At 40.1% G+C, this 22,033-nt stretch overlaps 3 protein-coding genes across 4 annotated transcripts in view; all 3 read left to right on the forward strand.

Annotated features, from left to right (window-relative positions):
* Window positions 1-3,158: 3,158 nt before the first annotated feature.
* Window positions 3,159-10,929, forward strand: LOC111644589 (pleckstrin homology domain-containing family A member 3-like; the record flags this gene model as incomplete). The annotated part of the gene is made up of 7 exons (XM_023393501.2): window positions 3,159-3,275; window positions 3,355-3,504; window positions 4,078-4,199; window positions 4,496-4,600; window positions 5,205-5,248; window positions 6,608-6,702; window positions 7,439-10,929. Coding segments are annotated over 7 exons (752 nt in total), but the record flags the coding sequence as incomplete, so codon positions are not given.
* A 708-nt stretch (window positions 10,930-11,637) lies between these two features.
* Window positions 11,638-13,162, forward strand: LOC111644583 (uncharacterized). Its single transcript, XM_023393494.2, has 2 exons — window positions 11,638-11,694; window positions 11,793-13,162. The coding sequence occupies exons 1-2, from the start codon at window positions 11,659-11,661 to the stop codon at window positions 12,753-12,755; spliced, it is 999 nt and encodes a 332-aa protein (XP_023249262.2). The 5' UTR covers window positions 11,638-11,658; the 3' UTR covers window positions 12,756-13,162.
* Window positions 13,163-16,576: 3,414 nt separating this feature from the next.
* Window positions 16,577-22,033, forward strand: part of LOC111644605 (protein phosphatase 1 regulatory subunit 1C) — a 9,204-nt gene continuing 3,747 nt past the window's right edge. For both annotated transcript variants that reach the window (XM_023393519.2, XM_023393518.2), the window contains exons 1-4: window positions 16,577-16,744; window positions 18,253-18,310; window positions 20,466-20,503; window positions 21,172-21,226. In XM_023393519.2, the coding sequence (XP_023249287.1) occupies window positions 16,664-16,744; window positions 18,253-18,310; window positions 20,466-20,503; window positions 21,172-21,226 (232 nt within the window). In that variant the 5' untranslated portion in view covers window positions 16,577-16,663. The remainder of the gene's footprint in view (window positions 16,745-18,252; window positions 18,311-20,465; window positions 20,504-21,171; window positions 21,227-22,033) is intronic.

The raw sequence follows: 22,033 nt of genomic DNA on the forward strand, positions 1-22,033 counted from the left end.
TGTTACTTTTTATGCCTTAATATACTATGACGTTTTTGTGACTTTTTATCCCTTACTATACTGACGTTTTTGTTACTTTTTATGCCTTAATATACTATGACGTTTTTGTGACTTTTTATCCCTTACTATATGACGTTTTTGTGACTTTTTATGCCTTAATATACTATGACGTTTTTGTGACTTTTTATCCCTTACTATACTGACGTTTTTGTGACTTTTTATGCCTTACTATACTATGACGTTTTTGTGACTTTTTATGCCTGACTATACTATGACGTTTTTGTGACTTTTTATGCCTTACTATACTATGACTTTTTATGCCTTACTATACTATGACGTTTTTGTGACTTTTTATGCCTTACTATACTATGACTTTTTATGCCTTACTATACTATGACGTTTTTGTGACTTTTTATGCCTTACTATACAATGACTTTTTATGGCGTACTATACTATGACCTTTTCTGACTTACTATACTATGACGTTTTTGTGACTTTTTATGCCTTACTATACTATGACGTTTTTGTGACTTTTTATGCCTTACTATACTATGACGTTTTTGTGACTTTATGCCTTACTATACTATGACATTTTTTTGACTTTTTATGCCTTACTATAATATGACTTTTTATGCCTTACTATACTATGATTTCTTTTTACTTTTTATGCCTTACTATACTGTGTCCATTTTTGACTTTTTATGCCTTCATTTTAATGTGACTTTTTTACTCAGTATTGTAACAATTCTTTCATTTTCGTAACCCAAAGCAGACACGCACACAGTGAGGGGATAACATTGGTTTTAATGAAAACAGTAGCAGAGTTCCTCTGGTGGTGTGGTTGGAATGGAGGCAGGAGGATCTTCTGGTGAGATTGTTTGACAGGCAAAGACTTGCTGGAGGCTGGCTTGAGTGCATTTAACACAGTAGAGAACAATTTGGCAAAATGTCATACACCGAGACACAACAGGGGAAAATCACAGAAACACAAGGGAGAAAGAAAACCACCTAGAGATTTGGCAGGGCCATGACAATTATACTTGACTTTTTATGCCATACTATACTATGACATATATTACATTTGCATATGGGCATTGTTTTTGAGGGCTTGTTGCGTCCCTACCAATGTTGAGACCAAACCTACGCCCTTGTTTTAATCATTCTTTTGATTAAAAACACACAGTTATTAACACTTTGTTGTCTGTCCTCAGGTTGGCAGCCACGCTGGTTATGGGGCCATGACAACTATAATTGACTTTTCATGCCATACTATACTATGACTCTTTTGTGACTTTTCCTGCCTTACTATACTATCTTTTTTATACCTTTTTTATGCCTTACTATACTATGACTTTTTATGCCTTACTATACTATCACGTTTTTGTGACTTTTTATCCCTTACTATACTATGACTTTTTATGCCTTACTATACTATGACGTTTTTGTGACTTTTTATGCCTTAATATACTATGACGTTTTTGTGACTTTTTATGTCTTACTTTACTATGATGTTTTTTGCCTCACTATACATGACGATTTTATGGCTTCTTATGCCTTACTATACTATGACTTTTTATGACTTACTATACTATACTTTACTATGACTTTTTATGCCTTACTATACTATGTTTTTTTTTTCACTTTTTATGCCTTACTATACTATGACTTTTTATGCCTTATTATACTATGAAGTTTTGTGACTTTTTATGCCTTACTATACTATGATTTTTTATGCCTTACTATACCATGATTTTTTATGCCTTACTATAATATGACTTTTTATGCCTTACTATACTATGACTTTTTCATGACTTTTTATGCCTTATTATACTATGACGTTTTTGTGACTTTTTATGCCTTACTATACTATGATTTTTTTTTTACTTTTTATGCCTTACTATACTATGACTTTTTATGCCTTACTATACTATGATTTTTTTAAAACTTTTTATGCCTTACTATACTATGACTTTTTATGCCTTACTATACTATGACTTTTTCATGACTTTTTATGCCTTATTATACTATGATGTTTTTGTGACTTTTTATGTCTTACTATACTATGATTTTTTAAAAACTTTATATGCCTTACTATACTATGACTTTTTATGCCTTACTATACTATGTTGTTTTTATGCCTTACTGTACTTCAACTTTTTGTACTTTACCACACTATGATGTTTTCATACCTTCCTATACTATGTCTTTTTTATGACTTTTCATGACTTACTATACTATCATGTTTTGATGCCTTACTATAATATGACAATTTTATGACTTTCTACGCCTTTATATACTATGACTTTTTATGCCTTACTATACAACGACATTTTTTCACCTTACTTAACTCTGTGACTTTTTATGCCTTAGCATAATATGACTTTTTTATGACTTTTTAAGTCTCCCTATATTATGACTTTTTATGGCTTAGTATACTATGACTTTTTATGCCTTGATATACTATGTTGTTTTTATGACTTCCTATACTATGACGATTTTTGACTTTTTATGACTTACTATACTATGATTTTTTTTCTACTTTTTATGCCTTACTATACTATGACTTTTTATGACTTTTTAAGTCTCCCTATATTATGACTTTTTATGCCTTAGTATACTATGACTTTTTATGCCTTGATATACTATGTTGTTTTTATGACTTCCTATACTATGACGATTTTTGACTTTTTATGACTTAATATACTACGATTTTTTTTCATGCCTCAATATAATGTGACATTTTGATAGAGGGGGGTTGAAGGCAGTGGCAGAGTTCGGCTGGTGGCGTGGTTGGAATGGAGGCTGGAGGATCTTCTTGTGAGGTGGTGTGTAAGGCAAAGACTTGCTGGAGGCTGGCTCGAGAGCATTTAACACAGTAGAGAGCAAGTTAGCAAAACTTCATACACAGAGACAAGACAGGAAAAACACAGAAACACAAGGGAGAGAGAAAACCACCTAGAGATTTGGCAGGGCCATGACAATTATACTTGACTTTTTATGCCATACTATACTATGACATATATTACATTTGCATATGGGCATTGTTTTTGAGGGCTTGTTGCGTCCCTACCAATGTTGAGACCAAACCTACGCCCTTGTTTTAATCATTCTTTTGATTAAAAACACACAGTTATTAACACTTTGTTGTCTGTCCTCAGGTTGGCAGCCACGCTGGTTCGTCTTAGAAAATGGAGTCATCTCTTATTACGACAGCGAGGACGACGTCGGTAAAGGAAGCAAAGGATCCATCAAGATGTCTGTGTGTGACATTAAAGGTTAGACTGCTGTTTGAAATCCCTGTTATATGATTTCCACACATCCATCAAACTCCGTTAATATTTCCTTACGTTTCAGTTCATCCGACAGATCCCACGCGTCTGGATTTGATCATCCCCGGCGAGCAGCATTTCTACGTCCGAGCTGTGAACGCTGCGGAGAGACAGAGGTGGCTGGTGGCTTTAGGCTCGTCCAAAGCTGGAACACTGGAAAGTCACAATCACAGAGGTACACAATAGAGGTTTATATAAGAAATCTGCACGAACTACCAGCATGTCTGTTGGTTCCTCTTTCTGTGGGAAAATTACTTTTAAACAAACTGAACAAACAGTTTAGAGTTAGATGAATTCATTCTCATAATAGTGTGTTATTATGTAAAGTTAAAGTGGGTTATTTTGCTTTTGATTAAAAAATTGTGACGACATTATCTGTGGTAAAATATTTATTCATAAATACAGTGTGTGCCATGCTCTTAAGCAGAAGCTTGTTTTTATTTCTTACTTGTACGCTGAGAAAGTAATAATTTCATTCCAACCAGTTAATTATAACAGCAAAAATGGTAAGGTTAACCAGCTGTGACATGTTGTACATTGTGTGTCTCATTGTCCCTGCTGGTTTTCTATCATTCTTTGACCCATGTGACCAAGAAAAAAGGTATTAAATTGCACTTTATATGGTGTTGAAATGGTTGTAAAAAGCTGCAGAAACCTGTGAAAAATAACATGTTATTGTTCAATAATTTGTATATTCCATATACAGTATATTCCAAATTAATATTTCTCAGCGTTTGTCCATCCCCAGGTCCAGACTGTCTGAAGACGAAGATGTCTGAACTTCGTCTGTACTGCGACCTCCTCGTCCAGCAGGTCCAAACCATCCAATCACAGCACACCGCCGACACAGACACCACGCCCACTTCTGAGGTAAACAACACAGCAAAATATTCCTTTCTTTTGATTGTTGTAAATGTTTTCGTTTTATCGTTTAGTTAAAGAAAATCATAATTAACATTCACTATGTTTTATAGCAGGGTCATTTATGTATATACTGTATATGTCATGTACTGTTTAACTTAAATGGTTAGTTGATTAATTGATTAGTCAGTTGACATTCCAACAAATTGTACATATAAAGAAATGTAATTCATATTATTTGGGTCCTGATGCAATAAGAAAAAAACAGTCATTATAGGAATATTAATTATTCTCTCCGTCTTCAGGCCTCTCTCCTCAGTGCGACCTGTGCAACTTTTATCAGGACTTTGGAGGAATGTATGACCCTGGCTAACCACAGTTTGACCCCTGACCTCCGACCTCCTGAAAGGGTAATTACACTCTCTCCTGCTAAATCCAAAAAGTACATTAAGTCTACAAGGAAATGTGTCCTGTTGACAGTGAAAAAAGAAACTTAATGGCGTCTTCTCAGTGTAGTTACTTTCCAGACACCACCCTCCTCACCAGTCGCTCAAGTTGTCCCTCTTCTTTACACTATTCCTGGTGGTGGTGGTTTTTAGACAGTATGAAAATCATCTTCTACAGACCTGAATATCACACAAACTACATTCAATTCTAACTACGTTTGTGTTTTATTGTTATTTCTCTGTTGGTGTTTTCATGTCCATCAACTGCCTGATACCCTGGAGGTCTCTGCAAGAAAACAATCCCAAAAATGCCAAAAAGAAATCTAATTAAATAGATGTGTATTGCAAAAATGATTAGAGGAAATAAATTAGATTTTAATAAATTGGATGGAAGTGTAAATGACACTGTTGTCTGCTTTCAGAGCCATTTAGAAGAAATAAAGGTTTAGCTTTGGGCGGCTCACCATGCAGAAATTAATAAAAAACTTTTACTGCTACTGAGACATTCAGGAAGCTGCAGAACTGTAGGAATCTGTAAACATGTCTCTGCTTCTGTCTTTCTGTCCAGATGAAGAGGTCGATCAGTCACCCTGGAACATACAGCTTTGACAGGTGAGTTGAAACACACACACACACACACACACACACACACACACACACACTTTGTTACTGAGTCTCCAACCACTGCCCATTAGAATGAATCAATTAACATGAGTAAAGTTAACTAAGAATATGAATTAACTCTATTTGTATTGCAGTTTTCATGCAAAGATGTAGCCCAGAGTGTTTTTTACGTTACTGAACTGGATCAAAAACAGAACAATAACAATTAATAAAATGTTTGATAATGATACCATTTAAAAACAAAAACACTAAGTAGGATTACCCCAAATTAAAAAGATATTCCTGTTAAACCTGCTTTATTTAAACTTTGTCCCCCTGCTGTCTATATAAGAACAGACTGCACTCTGACTTTAAAGATGTCACGTTTACTGAATCCCTGAGTTATTATTCACTGTGGCCTCCAGGGGGCAGCATTGCAGCATCTTGAACAACCAAAAAAAAATTAATTGAAAGAAGCCTTGAAGACTAATGGACAGATTTGTTGTAATAGTGAGTTTTAATATCACAGAAATCTGATTTAGTGTCACACGACAGCTGTTCTGTTAATAAATACAGCAGGTTCAGTATCACATGATCCAGCAGGGAATTTCATAAATAATGTCACATGGTCTTCCACCCTGACAGCAGACAGGTATGCAAACACTGATTAATTATATATTATATTACTTTAATTATACTCGTTTCTTGTCCTTTCGTGGTTACATGTTGGGTTTTCTGCTAAGTTGTGGTTAACGTCCACACAACATGAGAAAATGAATTAACATTTTCACTGACCTTTACAACCAAACGGTAATAACTGCTCTGCAGCTGATGAAAGAGAACAAGCCAAGGTCAGGTGAACGAGAAACTATGTGGTTTCTTTGACTTCTCCACCTCCTAATGTCTCAAAATGTGCTGATTAAAAAGACAGGGAGGATCCAAAGCTCCTTTTTTCTTTCCTCCTCCTTTACGTCACTTTGCGGAATAAAAAGTTTCTGTGATATTTGGAACAAAGGGCAGATGTCATGGACAGATTATGAGACAACAGGCCGCTGGGGACAGATAAGAGAAGTCTTGAACGGATCTCTGAGACTTCACAATCACAGTAAACTGTTTTTTCAATAAGAAAGAGTGGAAATAAACAAACAATTATTTGTGTTTTAGGATATAATCTGTAAAACGTTTCTCTGTGCTTTCATTATATATTTTGAAATTGACGTCTGTGTTTTATTTATTACTGTAAAGAAAAAAACTATATAGTATAATTTATTTCCTGGCAGATGTCTTAAATGAAGCGGCCGACACACTAATTACGAAAGTTTCCTATTTGAGCTTTTATCACACTTTTCTTTCCTTTTCTTTCCTCAGGTCAGGTGTGCTGAAGGAATACGTGAGCGCAGGTCAAAAGACGAGCCAGCGCAGGAACAGGACATGCTCCGACAGCTCTGTTTATGATACTGAGCGTAAGACATTTTTATAGCGTGCGTACAGCAACACTTTATTTTATGGGTCCTGTAAATTCTTCATAATTTCCTAGTAAGGTTCCTGGAAGGAGCTTATTTAATTTGGCACTAAATAAAGAGAAATTGACAGTGTTCTGAGAGAATAAAGGACCCACATATTTGTAAAAGCTTTTAAGTTGTTATATTTCAGGAACTATACTAACTATCAGCTGAGTGGATATTATAAACAAAGAATCTTCCTGTACTTTAACTTCTGCATGTACAAAGTGAACAGTGTCTCCTTTTACCTGTAATTAGAACCAAACTAGCATTAATACTTTTCCAAGAGCTTTCCTCAGTATTTACGGCCACATATCAGTTCCTTTCTCTGAAACTATAGATACAGCGCTGCCTGTACTTACTCTCAGTTGCCAGTTTATTAGGTACACCTGAAATTTAACTATATAACCTCATATAAACTTTATGTGAGGATGATTTATTGCAGAACTGTTGTATTATTCGTTTGGCTAGGTGTTCTTCATCCTTAGAGTAACATTATAATCAGTTTATTATTATTTACTTTCCACAACAAACTTTAAAGATTTTTTGCGAAATCATTTTTCTACAGTAGCCACTCAGTCTATTTACACTGAGTAATTATTGATCTATCTGCTTTATTAATTATCAACTTTATCCAGGACTTTTAAAGTCCAGATTCAAGACACAACTCACCTGTAAAAGCTGATGTGTGTTCCAGGTGTGCTACCCAGTCTCAACGGTGACCCGTCCTCCATTCCTGAGGAGAGAGGAGGAGGAGGAGGCAGCACGAGCCCGAAGACCACACCCACCGACACAGACACCGACCTGTCCATCTGAAGACCTGACGTCCACCCGAACCCTGCTGACCTCTGAACTCTGTGAGGGCTCAAGAACAATGACAAGATCAATATCAGTGAGATATTGACGTCATCTTTTATTAAATCGGCCGACACTTGACTTCTACCAGGAACGTCCTTTCTTGTGCTTTTTCTCTGAAGTCAGCTGACTGCCAAACACGTGCACTTTGGAATCATATTTAGTTTTTCTTTAAGGCTTTCTTTAAGTTGCACAGCACACACTGGAGAGACAGAGAAGACAAGGAGTACACAACGCTTTAACTTTCTCTACGGATCAACAAGTCGCCACATTCACACCATGGACTCACGTCAGAGTCAGACTTCAGACGCTCAAATCCTGGAGAAATCTGTGAGCGGACGAGTGAATGAAAACTTACCGTTAGAGCAGATAACCCCAGTTAATCTAGTCGACTTTGTTAGTGGCAATCAAATAATGACTGTGATGGTATTAGGCAGCACCCTGGCACAGTATGAATATATATATAAAATAACTGTGAATTCCTGTTTTCTGGACAGTTTTAGATGATTGTTCACTGTTTTAAATGGACCTGAGAATGTACAGAGACTTTTGAGTTGTTGGGACATCGACACCCGGCGACCGTGTCACAGCAGCGTCAGTATTTTCTGCCTTTCCCACATGTTCAACAACTCATCAGATTTTTTTTCTTTCCTTCCCCCGGAGCATCTTCTCCATTTCCTCTTCCAGGAGGGAGTGTAGCTGAGGATGAATAGGACCGATGAGCGGCACCTTCGCAGGCTCCTGAGGGCCAGTTCCTCTCTGTTGCAGTTTACAGACGCAGAGAGCCGAGGAGCTCGGGTGCCAAAGTTTGCACCGATGCAATGATCTACATTAAATGTGCCATTGTTTTTTGTATTTTGTTTTTCCAACAAACCTTCTCGTAGTTCAGCCAGAACAGAGCTTTGGTCTTTGAAACTGGGGTGAGGAGAAGGACGAGACTCCGGTTTGAACTGGATGTTTTTCACCTGCACTGCAAAGACAAGTCAGATCAGGTGAACGGAGTCTGTAAATCACAGAAACGTGTGAATGTGCGCAAGTTACTGCCTTTTAATGTTTGTATTTCTTCAGTATTTATTTGCCTTTTGGTGGCGATATTCCATCCAAACGTGACCCTGAAAAAGAAATAAGTACGGTGGCCCGGGAAGCTCAATACACTGCAACTTAAGAGATAAATAAATAAATAAATACAAAGAAATATCTGCAGCAGTTTGGCAACACGTGAACATCAGTCAGAAGGTTGTTTCAGTTTTTACTTTCTTACTTTCTGAGTCAGATTTTTCTGTGCGTGGAGTAAGAAACTGTACGAACTACAACCCTAGGAACAACTTCCATGCCTGGACGAGTTCCTCAGGCCTCAGTGTCTCCCTGGGAACTTTGTTTTGATTCGTTGTTCCACCTGCAGCACTTTAGTATTTGTTTTTCTTGACTGAATTTGGTCGTGCCGTTTCGTTTTTGTGTGAACCTGGATGTGTTGCTTTTTTTTGTGTGTGTGTGTTTAATCAGTTTAAATGTTTAAAGTCTCTTGAGTCACAGTGCACTGAGCTCGTAGGGCCAACCTGAATGAGAGCTTAAAGTGACTGACAGGAGGTTCAGGTGACGTCTTTTGCTAATTGTTGTCAGCTGCTCTACCTGTCTCTGCCAAAGCAAACAACTTAGCATGTTTGATTTTTGATGCGCAGCTAGAAAATCCAGGCATTGAAACCACTGACAGATGTCAGCCAGCAAAGCTAACACCCGTGAATCTGATTTCCTGTCTTGATGAATCACCTCTGAAGTCTTGTGACATATTTAAACACACGCAAAAGACGTCAAGCTGAACACAAACAATCGTGACGTAAACAATCGTGGAGGTGAGACCGAAACGCTGGAGGATTAAACTGATCTTGGGTCTGTTTCCTGTAAGAGAGACATGTCACCTGCTGAACCCATCCTAAACCAGTTCACTCCTTCCCACGTCAGCCTTGACCAAAACCATGTTTTGAGGATATAGTGCATTTCTATTTACCTTAACATTCACATGCTGTGGATTCTGACCGCAGCTGTCGTACATGAAACTTCCTAAAAGTCCGAATCTTTCAGGTATTTTCACTTCACTTTCAAACAGTCATTAGAGAGAATAAAATTAATTCAGTTGCGTAACCTCACAGTAAGTATGTTTTGCACTTTAGAGTTCAACCCAGTCCTTTTTTTTTTTTTTATTGAATGTTTGTGCTCTGAAAAAAAGGACGACAGTGAAAAAGGCACTGTGGCCGAAAACAGTGAAAATGAAATTAATGTTGTTGTTTTTTTAATGAACAGTTATTGTTACTAGTTTGTGTCTCATTTTTTTAAAGGATGTTTTGCAGCCTTATATAAAACAGTACCAGTATGTACACATACAAGACTTCTTTCTTGTATTACTTCTACCAAAATGTGTGTGTTCAGGATTTGCCATGAACATGCGGAAAAACTGTTGATCCCTTCACTTTCTCTTAAATACTGTGAGGAAATGTTTCTCCAAAGGCTTCTGGTCGTTTCCAGTAAAACAAGAGCTCAGTCTGTGATCAGAGACAGTTTCAGCCACACATGTTGGCTCCATGTTCTGCTGCTGATGTTAAATAACTAGTGATTTTATCATGATTTTTTTATCTTCACAGGATCATTTGTTTTCCAGTCAGATTATTTTACTTAAACGTAAATTGGATTTTGTAGCTAAAGCTTAAAACAGCTACAAATTAATTGGTAAACAGTTAAATTGAGAGCAGATCAAAATACAATGAACATTTGCTGTAATTTCTCTCCCCAAATATATAATATATACAATACAATATGGTTTTGACTCAACAGCAGCATCTTGGACAAACTGTCTCTTTAAAGGAATAGTGCCACACTTTTTGGTCAGTACATCACTTCCTTGGCAAGAGAAGACTGATGCCTCTCTCCTATTGATCCAGCACGTAATCCATAATCGTGTAGGTGGATCTTGTTACCTTTAGACTCACCTGTTTCCCGTCTTTGTGCTAAGCTAAGCTAATGCAGCTTCGCATGACGCACACAGATACGAGAGTGGTCATCAAACTTCTCTGCGAATAAACTCATCTCATCAAAAATGTCCAAATATTCCTTCTCCTTGAGCTCAGCGTCTTGTTTACAGGAGGAACAAATAACTGAAGTAAACTGCTGAATTACGACTGAATTATTTTTCTTTATTGTAGATGTTTTCACTGACGCCCAGTTGAACCTGGCCAAACCAGTGACAGAGAGATTTTCATGCCTTAAGTGTCTCTGCACGAGGTGATGTGTGGTTGTGTCGGACTTTTCATTGTATAAATAAAAAACATATTTTAAACTGAAGTGAATGTATGCTTGTTTCGTATTGTGTATTAAATAGTGTGTGTCAATAAATATAAAAAACTACTAAAACAACAGTAGAATAAATCAAATAATGTGGTGACAGTCAGGACCAGGGAGGGTGGTGCTGTTGCTTCGAGGGGCCTGGAGGACGATCCTGGAGTGTGTTTACAGAGGGTGTGTGTGTGTGTGTGTGTGTGTGTGTCTATCTTTGCGTCTTTGACAGTGATGACTGTGCACACTCTGCACAGACATGACTCAGAGACACGTACGCTCACCTGGGTGTGTACACTCCTTCACATGAACAGATGCAGGTACGTCAAGCAGCTGTCGGCTCGACCTGACAGTCGCTGAATCCTGGACCTGAAGAGGAGAGAGTGGAGCTATGGGTAAGTACTTTTTTTAATATAAATATATATATATATATATATATATATATATATATATATATATATCCTTTATATATATATATTTGTTGACAGTTTTTAACCTTGCAACTATCGTTTATTATCATTGATAAATTTTCTGATGATTTTTTCAATTCATTAATTAATTTTTTATCTTATGAAATGTCAAAAATGTTGACAGCGATGTCTTTAAATGTCTCATATTTCAAGTGTCTAACACCTTGAGATATTCAGTTTTGTTTGAGAAGCAGGAACCTGCTGCCACATCCTGCTGGAGGGTTTAATCATCTTTTGTTTTATCTGAACAGAGGAACTCAGAGGAAGCATGTCTGTGTCCGAGGACAGTCCAAAACAACCAAAGGTAGATGTTTATATTCTTTAATAGTAAAATATATATTATTATATTATGTTAATATATATTTGTGCCTGACTGTCTGACTTATCTCCCTCTGTGTCCAGTCCAGATCAGGCCCTGAGTTCCTCGGTCTGTCCCGCTGTGCCGGCTGCTACAACCAGAAGGCCAGCTCCATGCCTCGGCGGGGGGGCGACGGGGAGTCCAGCTCTTCAGCCGAGGACTCTGGTCCGGAGGTGGACTGTGAGTCAGAATCAGAGTCTTCCTCCAGCAGCAGCTGCTCTGGGCCTGTCGTAGCAGAAACACCTGAAACAGAGAGGAGCTCGCCGGAGTGTGGAGGAGAGGACGGTGCCGGACGGGAGGAGACGGGAGAGACGACGTCGCAGAGGCAGCAAGATGATAACAAGAAAAGGCGGATGATTCAAAGTGCTCCACTTGTCCAGTCTTTCTCCCTGCCTTCCTCCCTTCCTCCTAACCTCACCCCTCTCTCCTTCTTGCCCCGCCCTCCCGGGGTCGTATCCACCCTTCACCTGGAGGTGTTGCCCGAGAATCACAGCGATAACACCTTCGTCACCATCCGCCGACACCTGTCTGAGAGAGAGGACGAGAACACAGGGGGAGGAGGAGCAGGAGGAGGAGGAGGAAGAGGAGCAGGAGGAGGAGGAGCAGGAGGAGCAGGAGGAGGAAGAGGAGCAGGAGGAGGAGGAGGAGGAGGGCTACAGAGCTTCAACAACTCTCTGCTTCCACAACCATCTCAGTGTCAGCAGATGGGGTTGCCTTGGCAACAGAGGTCACAACCAACATCACAGCAACACCAGTATCAGCAGATGATATATCAATACCAACAACAACAACAACAACAACAGTTTCCTCTCTTCTCAGCTCAGGGTCAAAGGTCGCACACACTGCCCATGTTACAACGCCCGACGCTGCACACACACCTACGGGCACCACATGCGCCGCAGACACATCTGCACACACTCACTCCACAGCCGTGTTGGTACTGTTACCAAACGCACCTCCCTTACACATACTGGAGTGATTACAGCAGCGGACAGTTTCCCAGATAATGAGAGTGAAGTGTTGAACACAGCCATTAAATATGTGAAGCATCCAGGACGGAGATGTGACTACGAGTGCAGCCTAACCTCTACCGTAGAAAAGTTTGCGGCACCTCGCTGGATGAGAATCTAAACATGAGGAGGCGTCGGATCCGTCTCATATTCATTCTGCAGCACGAAACACCAGCCAGAGACATTAAGAACCATCAGCACAGAGTCCTGACCTCCACATCATGGAGTGAGTGGGATCACATGCAGAGACAGAGGACCAAGATCCCTGGAACTAGCAACCTGCCGAGAACCCGAAACACTGAGTGCAGGTGTGTGCTGAGGAGAACTGGAGCTGGAGTCGCAGCAGATCCTGCACAGCGCTTTGTATCGTTAATCGATAAATAAAAACGACTCATGGCATCATATTTGAAAGCATCCTCACTTTATTTTCTCTGCCTTGAACCTTTGCACAACACTGCACACATGTATTGTCTTGGGTTTTAACTGAATGCATCAAAACAACAACAACAACAAGAGTAAAATTCTGTCAATTGTTTTCTGATGTCACCTTGACCTTTGACCTTTGACCACCAAAGTGTAATCGGTTCATCCTTGAGTCCAAGTGAATGTTTGTGCCGAATCTGAAGGGATTCCCTTTGAGGAGTTCTCCAGATATTGCGTTCAAATTTCCAAAATCATGTTTAGTGAGGTCACCGTGACCTTGACCTTTGAACTTTGACAATATGGTTCCTGCTCTGACTGTCGCCGGCGCGGAGGAATGAAAATGAAAATAACAATAAAAACTCACACATTTATAACTCGTGTCTAATCAATATTTTAAATTAAAAAGGTGACAAACACTCTTATAACAACAAACTATTCTCAACCTGAAACCAACCAGAAAACAATCCAGTAGTTGTCAACACAACATCTCAACTCCAGAGACGTCCCCCTCACGGTGGCGCCCTGGGGAAAGTCAGCGGGACTCCTCCTCTGGGGACCATGAATATCTGAACCACTACTTCCAACAGCTGATGAGATATTTCAGTGTAGATGAGAGTTATCATGTCAACACGTCACTGCAGGGCTGCTAGAACATACACAAACATATCCAACAGGAAAAGAAGCAACATGGCCGCCCTGTCTTCCTCGGCGTTTCCTCGACCGCGTCGCGTTACATGGAATCATTTAACATTTAATATGAAATATTTTGCCGAACGCAGCTTTGACATCAGCAGCCAGAACCCGGCGTCACGTCCTGAACGGAGGGAGTCGACTCCTGCGGCTGATACGACAGGAAAGTGCAGGACGACAGAGCGGCGGTTTGTGTCTCACCTTCAACACAGCAGAGATGGACGGTTTCCAAAAGCATGGAAGAAAAGAAAAAACACAAACACACACACACACACACACACACACACACACACACAAGAGGCTCTTTGTATGATGTGTGTGTGTGGTTTGTTCCACCTACAGTAGCCAAAGTCTCTCCATATGTCCCCACTGAGACAAAGTGTTTCCACTACAACTGCCAGCGCGCGCACACACACACACACACACACACACACACACACACACTGATGTCATTGGTGGCAGAGGATGCAGGTTTCTGAGTTGGGGGTAGAAAATGCAAATGGACATAACAGACAGAGAGGCACAAAGAGGAACAGAGAGTACGAGGCGAGATTTTCTTCTTCTGTTCTCTTTGATTATTTCCTTTAATAATTTTCGTATTTGTTCGTTTGTGTAAATAATGACTCCAGTGTATGAAACCATCACTTATTTCTAGACATCCCATCAGAAGAGGTGGAAAGTACAAAATTTGAGTCACAAATTGACAAATTTTACAAATAAAACTTCATTTATTGTAATTTATTGTTTGTAAAACACCAAGTGAAAGAGTAAAATGTTGCTTGTACAGAAGTGATAATCTAATGAACAGGAGCCACTTTAACATTTCATATTTTTATTTGCGCAAATGCTTTGCTTACGTCATACGTCTACATGCAGGACCATGGGAAGCTGCACTTGGCCATTCTTGAGAATTTTAACACAAGTACAATGCATGCTGGGAAGTATTTGTTCATGAACTGACACAGTTTTATAAGTTAAGTGAGTGATTCGTGGGAAATTTAGTCAAAAACATTGTTTTGTTACGTGACTGGACTCGTGATTTTACTTCTGGAAGCAAGTTTAAACTGACTGAAACTGGACTGACTGAATCTAATCGCACAGATTTACATTTAATCACGAAAGAGGAGTTCAGATAATGTGGCGGCTGATGATGAGATTTTACAGTGTGAACAAGTCTAAAGTAAAGATGAAATCTACTCTGGAAATGTGTGTTCCTGTATTCCACAACTAAACAACTCAAATGTTGCTTTAAATGCAGATCATTTATATTTCTAAAGCCAAACAACCTGTGATCTTTATCTGTGCTCAAGAATATAAGTTAGTATTTTTACATTGTGGTGTTTTTAGCATCATACAAACACACACACTGCAACCGCTCTCAAAAAATCTTTGAGCATCAAAGGAAAGTCTCTTATTTTGTAAACGATTTGTCGTCCTTTATTTATTCAGTTATTCTAAATGCTGTATCAAAGCTCCGTCCACACTGCCAGCAATAACAAGCTTCGATTTCTGTCTATTTTGTACAAGTTTACTTAAGGAAAGTATCGTGTTTACTTCAGTAAGATTTTTTTTTTTTACACTGTGGTGAATTATGAATCTGAAGACCATTTAAACCGGCGCAAAGACGGGTGAAAATACACCAGCGTGGAAATCTGTAGGCAAAGATCTTTCACACGTTTTTCGCCAAGAACCTAACACTTTATTAATTGCTGCACATGGATTGTTATAGTCTTTTACCGTATGACTCCAGAGAGGCTCATAAGTCTGAGAGCTTCTGGTAAAACTGAAAAAAACTGTTTGGAAATAACGTAAAGTATACATAAGATCCGAGGTGTAGCTCGCATTATGAAAACTGACATCATCTCCTCTGGTTTATCCTCCTCGGGGGATTTTACATTCAGACTGAACTGGGTCAATAAAAAATTTACAGAACTAAAGGCTTGTTATTGCTGGCAGTGCGGACGGAGCTTTGATACAGCATTTAGAATAAATAAAATACGACAAATCCAAATAATTTACAAAATAAGAGCCCTTCCTTTGATGCTCAGAGTTTTCTGAGAGCGTTCGTGGCATTTCCTAAAGACGTGATAAAAACACCACGATGTAAAAAATAAAGATCACAGGTTCTTCAGTTGAAGAATACAGGAACACACATTTCCAGAGTAGATCTCATCTTTACTTTAGACTTGTTCACATTAAACTTTATAAACATATACTTCCCAGCATGCATTGTACTTGTGTTTAAATTTACAAGAATGGCCAAGTGCAGCTTCACAGAGCTGCAGACTTTGAGTCTTTGATGAATGCGTCTTTTTTATTCAGTAGATTTATAACAGTGCACAGCAGAGACCAGGAATGCTTTTCAAATAGAAATTGATCCTGAGCGACAGCAAATGTAGCTGCTGAAATCTGCACATTTAAGCAGCTGTAGTCGTGAGGAAACAGATTGAACTTATAAACAAATAAATACTACAAAAGTAAGTAGTAAGCAAAAGTATTGCAGACTTGTCTGATATTATTCCACGACCTCATGCTTCATCACAGAGTCTGTTTTGGAAAATGCTGCAATGACTCGGCTGCTATTCTTTCTCCCTCTCTCTCTAAGTCTGTCAATTAGTGATAATGGACCCCGCCGGCCGAGAGAAGACCACTCCCTCCCTCTCTACTCCCTCCCTCCTTGACACACACACACACACACACACACACACATACACACACACACACATACACACACTACTCTCTGTCTCTCTCTCTTTCTGTCTGTCTTTCTTTCTATCTCTCAGTCAGTAATAATGGAGCCCAGCAGTCCGAAGAAGATCCAGTTTGCTGTGCCTCCGCTGCAGGGACAGCTGGACCCCCAGGCCGCCGAACATGTGAGTGTATCTGAGCGTGTGTGTGTGTGTGTGTGTGTGTGTGTGCGTGTCACAGAGTTGCGGGACGGTGTGGGTTCATGAATGTGGCTTCTCTCTGTGATCTTGTGAGTCTTGCCTGGAATTTTCTGTGTGGGTGCAGAGCAGCATGTGTGCATGAGGAACGGATCTTATGAAAACTGCTGTTTGTGTATTTAATGTCACATTTGAGCGGCGCTGCATGTGATTTTGCGGGTTGCTTTGTTTTCACGGCACAAGAGTTTTAATATTTGCGTGTTTGTGAGCGGAAAATATGGAGAATCTTTATTCTACACTCCTGAAATATTCACTCTACTATCAGATTACTCAGAAACCCTGTTAGAAAACATCCCAGTAAATCACAAAGCTTTTTATTCATGTGCTTTTTCCATATTCACTCTACAAGTAGCTGATGATGTAAATGTGACTCTCCACAAATCAAATAATTTCCTGCTGTCACGGACGATCTGCAGCTGATTGCAACAAGTTCACGCCCGTTCTCTTAGTGGGTGTAGAAAAGGACTTCTGGGAAACACACAGGCTGTCACTAACTGAGTGACCTTTCATAAGTAAAGGCAGGAAAGTCAGGTAGGCTTTTTATAGCATGTAATGTGTGCTGTGGTTTTCTACAGCAAAGGGGGGGGGGGGGGGGGGGGGGTGAAAACTGCCCCCTGTGAGCTGACGTCTTTATCAACAGTTTAGCTGGGAACCGGAAGCTGGTGAATGAGCAGTGACGGATCAGGGCCCTTCCGCGGGCGTCTGGGGAGTCCCTGTGTTGGAAACCGTCATTTACAGAACAGTTGCAATGGTTTTTACGAGATAACGTCTTGTAAACCGAGTCGCTCCCTCCAGGACGACGAAGAACATTTACATTCCTGCAGTGTGACAGTGTTATTCCCTCCACGGCAGAATAAACTAGAACTGATTTTTAACTTTGGTTTTAATTGGATTACGTTGTTTATCATCACAGTGAAATGGATCCATGTAAGAGGAATTAGAACAGGCAGCAGAATGTGTCTGTAAATCGCTGGAGCCGCGTTTCTCATTTAGAAAGTTGGGATTGCCACGTTCTTCTTTGCCATTCGCTGCAGTACGTGGAAAATTAGGTTTTTAAGATGCATTTTGGAAAATAAACGTAGTCTTTTAAAGGGTTAGGCCTGTTTAATTGCATTCAGGCAGCTAATGAAATGCTCTAAATGAAAGGTCTATAAAAATAGGCAAGAGTGTGTTTGATTGTGTGTTTTCACAGTGTAAGAAATGGGGCAATTACTGCCAGTTGGTGTGTTTAATTAACTTTTGTTTTGTGTTTTAAAAGCCTATTGACTCACTGCGGTTTTGAAACCTCATTATTGGGACAGTGAAAATCGGTATTTTTCTCTTCAAACCAAAGTGTTTGATCAGAAGGCGGAAGGGAAATCTCACCGAGCGTGAGATCCAACAGTATTTCAAAGAGGAAATGAAACCATGAAAGCATTTTTGTGTGTTTACCTCAGATCCGCCGCAGAAGGCCGACTCCTGCCACTCTGCAGATCTACAGACAACCTGGCCCAGGTAAGACTGCAGAGAGAGAGAGAGAGAGAGAGAGAGAGAGAGAGAGAGAGAGAGAGAGAGAGAGAGAGAGAGAGGGAGGGAGGTGGGGGAGGAGAGAACTGAAAAGCAGCAACTATAATGGAACCTTTATTAGATTTGTGCTGCAGCTTTTGGTAAAGTGATCTCAGTGTTCAGACTGGACTGATGGATGCCTGAAGTGTGTGTGTGTGTGTGTGTGTGTGTGTGTGTGTGTGTGTGTGTGTGTGTGTGTGTGTGTGTGTGCGTGCACGCGCCCTCTTATAAATCCCTGTACACATGAACCGACTGATTGAATAATCGGCCTGATTCCATTCTGTGATCTCAGCTCAGCGGGTCTGGTTCCAACACGGTTGTGCAGATCTCTGTGAGGCGCCTGAGGTGATTTCAAGCAGCAGCCATTTTGTCTTGTTACTTAATGAAATCAGAACAAGATTGTTGGAATCAAACACAACAAGGAAGACCAGGAACACACACGAGCACAACACAACCTCAGTGTCTGCAGAAACCTCCACCCAAAATTTGGACGTTTTCTCTTCATGAATTAATGATTACGGCCTGATCAGAACGATCTGATCAGTTCAAGCTCGATCTGTGCACCAAATTTTAGAGATATTATCTCTTCGTTTTTAGGCAATAAACTACAGTCAGTCTGTTGGATGGAAACCAGCTGGCAGCTGTAAAAACAAGAAGTGGCCGAGCTCTTAGCTTTGAAATAAAGACGATCATCCCAACAAACAGCGCACACGTTACGTCTTCTGCTTTCCCAGTATTTTGCTGAAATAACGTGACGTTTCCTCTTCAATAAATGCCAATATTTTCCCACTTAAGGGATGTGGGACTTTCGCTGATGTCGACTGTCAACCTTTCTCACTGATACATCCACGGATTTTCCTTTCATTTCCCCCAGAGACGACAATTCTTCTTCCAGCTCACAGTCGACGTTTTGAAGTTCACGCTGAGATTGAAAAACATCAACATTGAGCTGGAGGGAATTTGGAGTCGCATCAAACTTCATTCAGTTTTGTCATTTTTATAGGATAAATCTGGTGATATTCTACTGTATGTTTTTCCTTTTTGTCAGTGAATCCCATGAAAAGAGCGAAACCAATGAGACCAGTGTGCGTCCGTCACTCTTTGCCACAGAGATCCATTGTTTCTAAAAGAAACTATTAAAAACACATCAATGAGCCGCACTGTAGCACTGGTCGACATGTTCCTTCATCACACACACACACACACACACACACACACACACACACACACACACACACACACACACACACACACACACACACACACACACACACACACACCATCCTGATGCCCCAAATATCCTCTAGAGAACTAAATGTATATTAATCTGCAGCTGAAAATATCCCCCCGTCAAATGCACTATTTCCTCCCGTTTTGAGGAACATTTGCCAAAGCTGCAGCGAGATTATCTTCTGTTGTTTAAAAATGAAACTTTAGATTCGTGACTCACTTTTAAAAAGATTTACATCTTCAGTGTGAAGATCAAGTTCATGGGATTTTCTGACGATAAAAACACAGAATATTGATGCAACAGTAGCAAAAGAGAAAGTCGAGGGAGGTTAATACACACGTTTATTTCCAGAAAAAAAACTAAATAGCTTCTGAAAACAAGATTTTCCAGCTCCTGCCAAGTCACTGCTGAGTCCCTGGCAAACAGCCCCTTGATTTGAAGAGACTATAATCACCTGCAGGTGTTAACAGGGCTATTGCTCCATGCTGGTCGCTGTTCCAGGAATTCCTGCACTTGGGGAACTGGGCAAACTTCATTTCCAATTTACAAACTGCACTTGCTCTGTTCTGATCACACAGAGTTCATCTAAGAGCTCGTTGTTCCTAACATGATCACAGCCTGGCTTCAGGCCACAGAGGAAATAAGACTATTAAGACCCACTATCCGACCCGACCGGCGTGGTTTGAACCAGCAGACTGACTCAGCAACAGACCCACTGACACCGTTAACCCCCCGAGCGCTGGAAACATCTGCCACGCAGATTTTTTAAATAAATGGCAGACGTGTCAGAAATGGATCAACTTTTAAAATGAGCTACAGACAGATCAATAAAAACAGGAAGAGCTCACCGCTGCTGTCTCGTCTCTCCTGCAGATGCTGGAGATCAACACAACGCCAGCGGAGAGTCGCAGGTTTGTATAAATGGTTGTAAATACACACAGATGTGGGAAACACACCAGTATGGGTCACCTGTGAACCGGACAAGAAACTCACTGTCAGGGAAAAAACTCCTCAGTATTTAATACTCTTCATCAATGTCAATAACAATATATCAACAACTAGTTATATACAGAAAAAATCCATCAAAATATTCCATCTGAAATATGGATTTGATTGGAAACAGCTGTTCCAACTCCTGATGATTTATACCTGACCTGCTGGCATTTCACTTGGATAAATATCTCTATCATTATCATCTTTTTCCACCAGACAGTTCAAAATATTGAATTCTTAGTATCTCACAACTTTCTGAAGAGCATCGGAGATTAAAGCTTCACAGCAGACAGAAGATAAATGTCTGGAGGGTCAATGCTGTTTCACTGTAATAAGATTAAGAAGGGCTGCACGGTTTGTGCAACAGAACTTCCCTTGTTTTTACATTATGTTTATAAGTGCATTAATTGGCTTCAAATATATTTTTTAAATCATCTTCTTTTCTTGTTTTAATAATATATGGATCAGCATCTTAGTAACGCCGGTTTATCTTTAAACCTTTCTCTGCTTGTGCAGTTTACTGTGTTGCATGTATGTCCGCGGTGAGTCAGGTTATAATGCCATTTTTCTTCTGTTTCTTCCGCAGGCTTCAGATTCCTCTCAGAGGAAGCAGAGCACCTACGCCCCGCCCACCATGAAAGGTAAACACAGCCCTGATCTCCCACGATTCCTCAAGAAATGTGCAGAAGCTCTGAAGGTTTATATAGAGATACTCTCTGCAAAGAAAGCAGAAGAAACCCTGTTCCCCCGCGGGGGGGGGGGGGGGTTGGGACTGACGCGGTGCAGCGCACGTCCCCGGGCGCGTGTGTTTCCATTTAAATGCCTCTGAAATGAAGAAACGAGGGAGTAAGAGATGAGAATCTTTGCAGCAGATAAAACCCAGAATCAACAAAGACGCCGCAGTATTCATTTAAAATACAAACTAAAAACATTTGGCAGAATCAGTTGCAGAAGTTGCAGAATCCGTTCACTGTCTGAAACTCATTACGCGCCTGTCACACTGACGACCTCTTAACGCGGGGATTAGAGGCCGAATGCAATCAGCAGGTTATTGGAACATGTTATTTAATAAGACACAAATCAAATAAATGTTTTTTTTTCCTGAAATGAGAATAAGAGCTTTTTCATAAACAGATGAGTCATGTGCACGTGTATGTGCATGTGTGTCTCTCTGTGAAGTTACAGCATCTCTGTCGGGTGTGTTGTATATGCAGCTGCGCGCACACCCGCCTCCTCCGTCCTCTCCTCACTCTTTACGGTATCTGTATGTTTTGCTTTCAGTATGGAAGCTCTGTTTGTTTTGTTTTTTCTGCTCGACGTTTCGTCTTTGTCGTTGTATCTGCAGCTATATCTGGTTTCACCCCCCCACTCCTGTTTTCTTAGTCTTGGGTTTTGCTCTTTAGTTCTTCGGTCTTGTTTTTCGGACTCAGATCTGTAGCACATCTGGC

Source organism: Seriola lalandi, unplaced genomic scaffold (assembly GCF_002814215.2).
Source record: "Seriola lalandi dorsalis isolate HSWRI2012SDOR001 ecotype SW California unplaced genomic scaffold, Sedor1 jcf7180002054937, whole genome shotgun sequence".
Taxonomy (NCBI): domain Eukaryota; kingdom Metazoa; phylum Chordata; class Actinopteri; order Carangiformes; family Carangidae; genus Seriola; species Seriola lalandi.

What these genes read in the sequence shown, in the direction of transcription:
- LOC111644583 (XM_023393494.2), top strand. Translation starts at nt 11,659, where the DNA reads ATGTCTGTGTCCGAGGACAGTCCAAAACAACCAAAG. An exon ending in ACAGTCCAAAACAACCAAAG is followed by an intron (nt 11,695 to 11,792) that starts GTAGATGTTTAT and finishes CTCTGTGTCCAG; the next exon opens with TCCAGATCAGGCCCTGAGTT.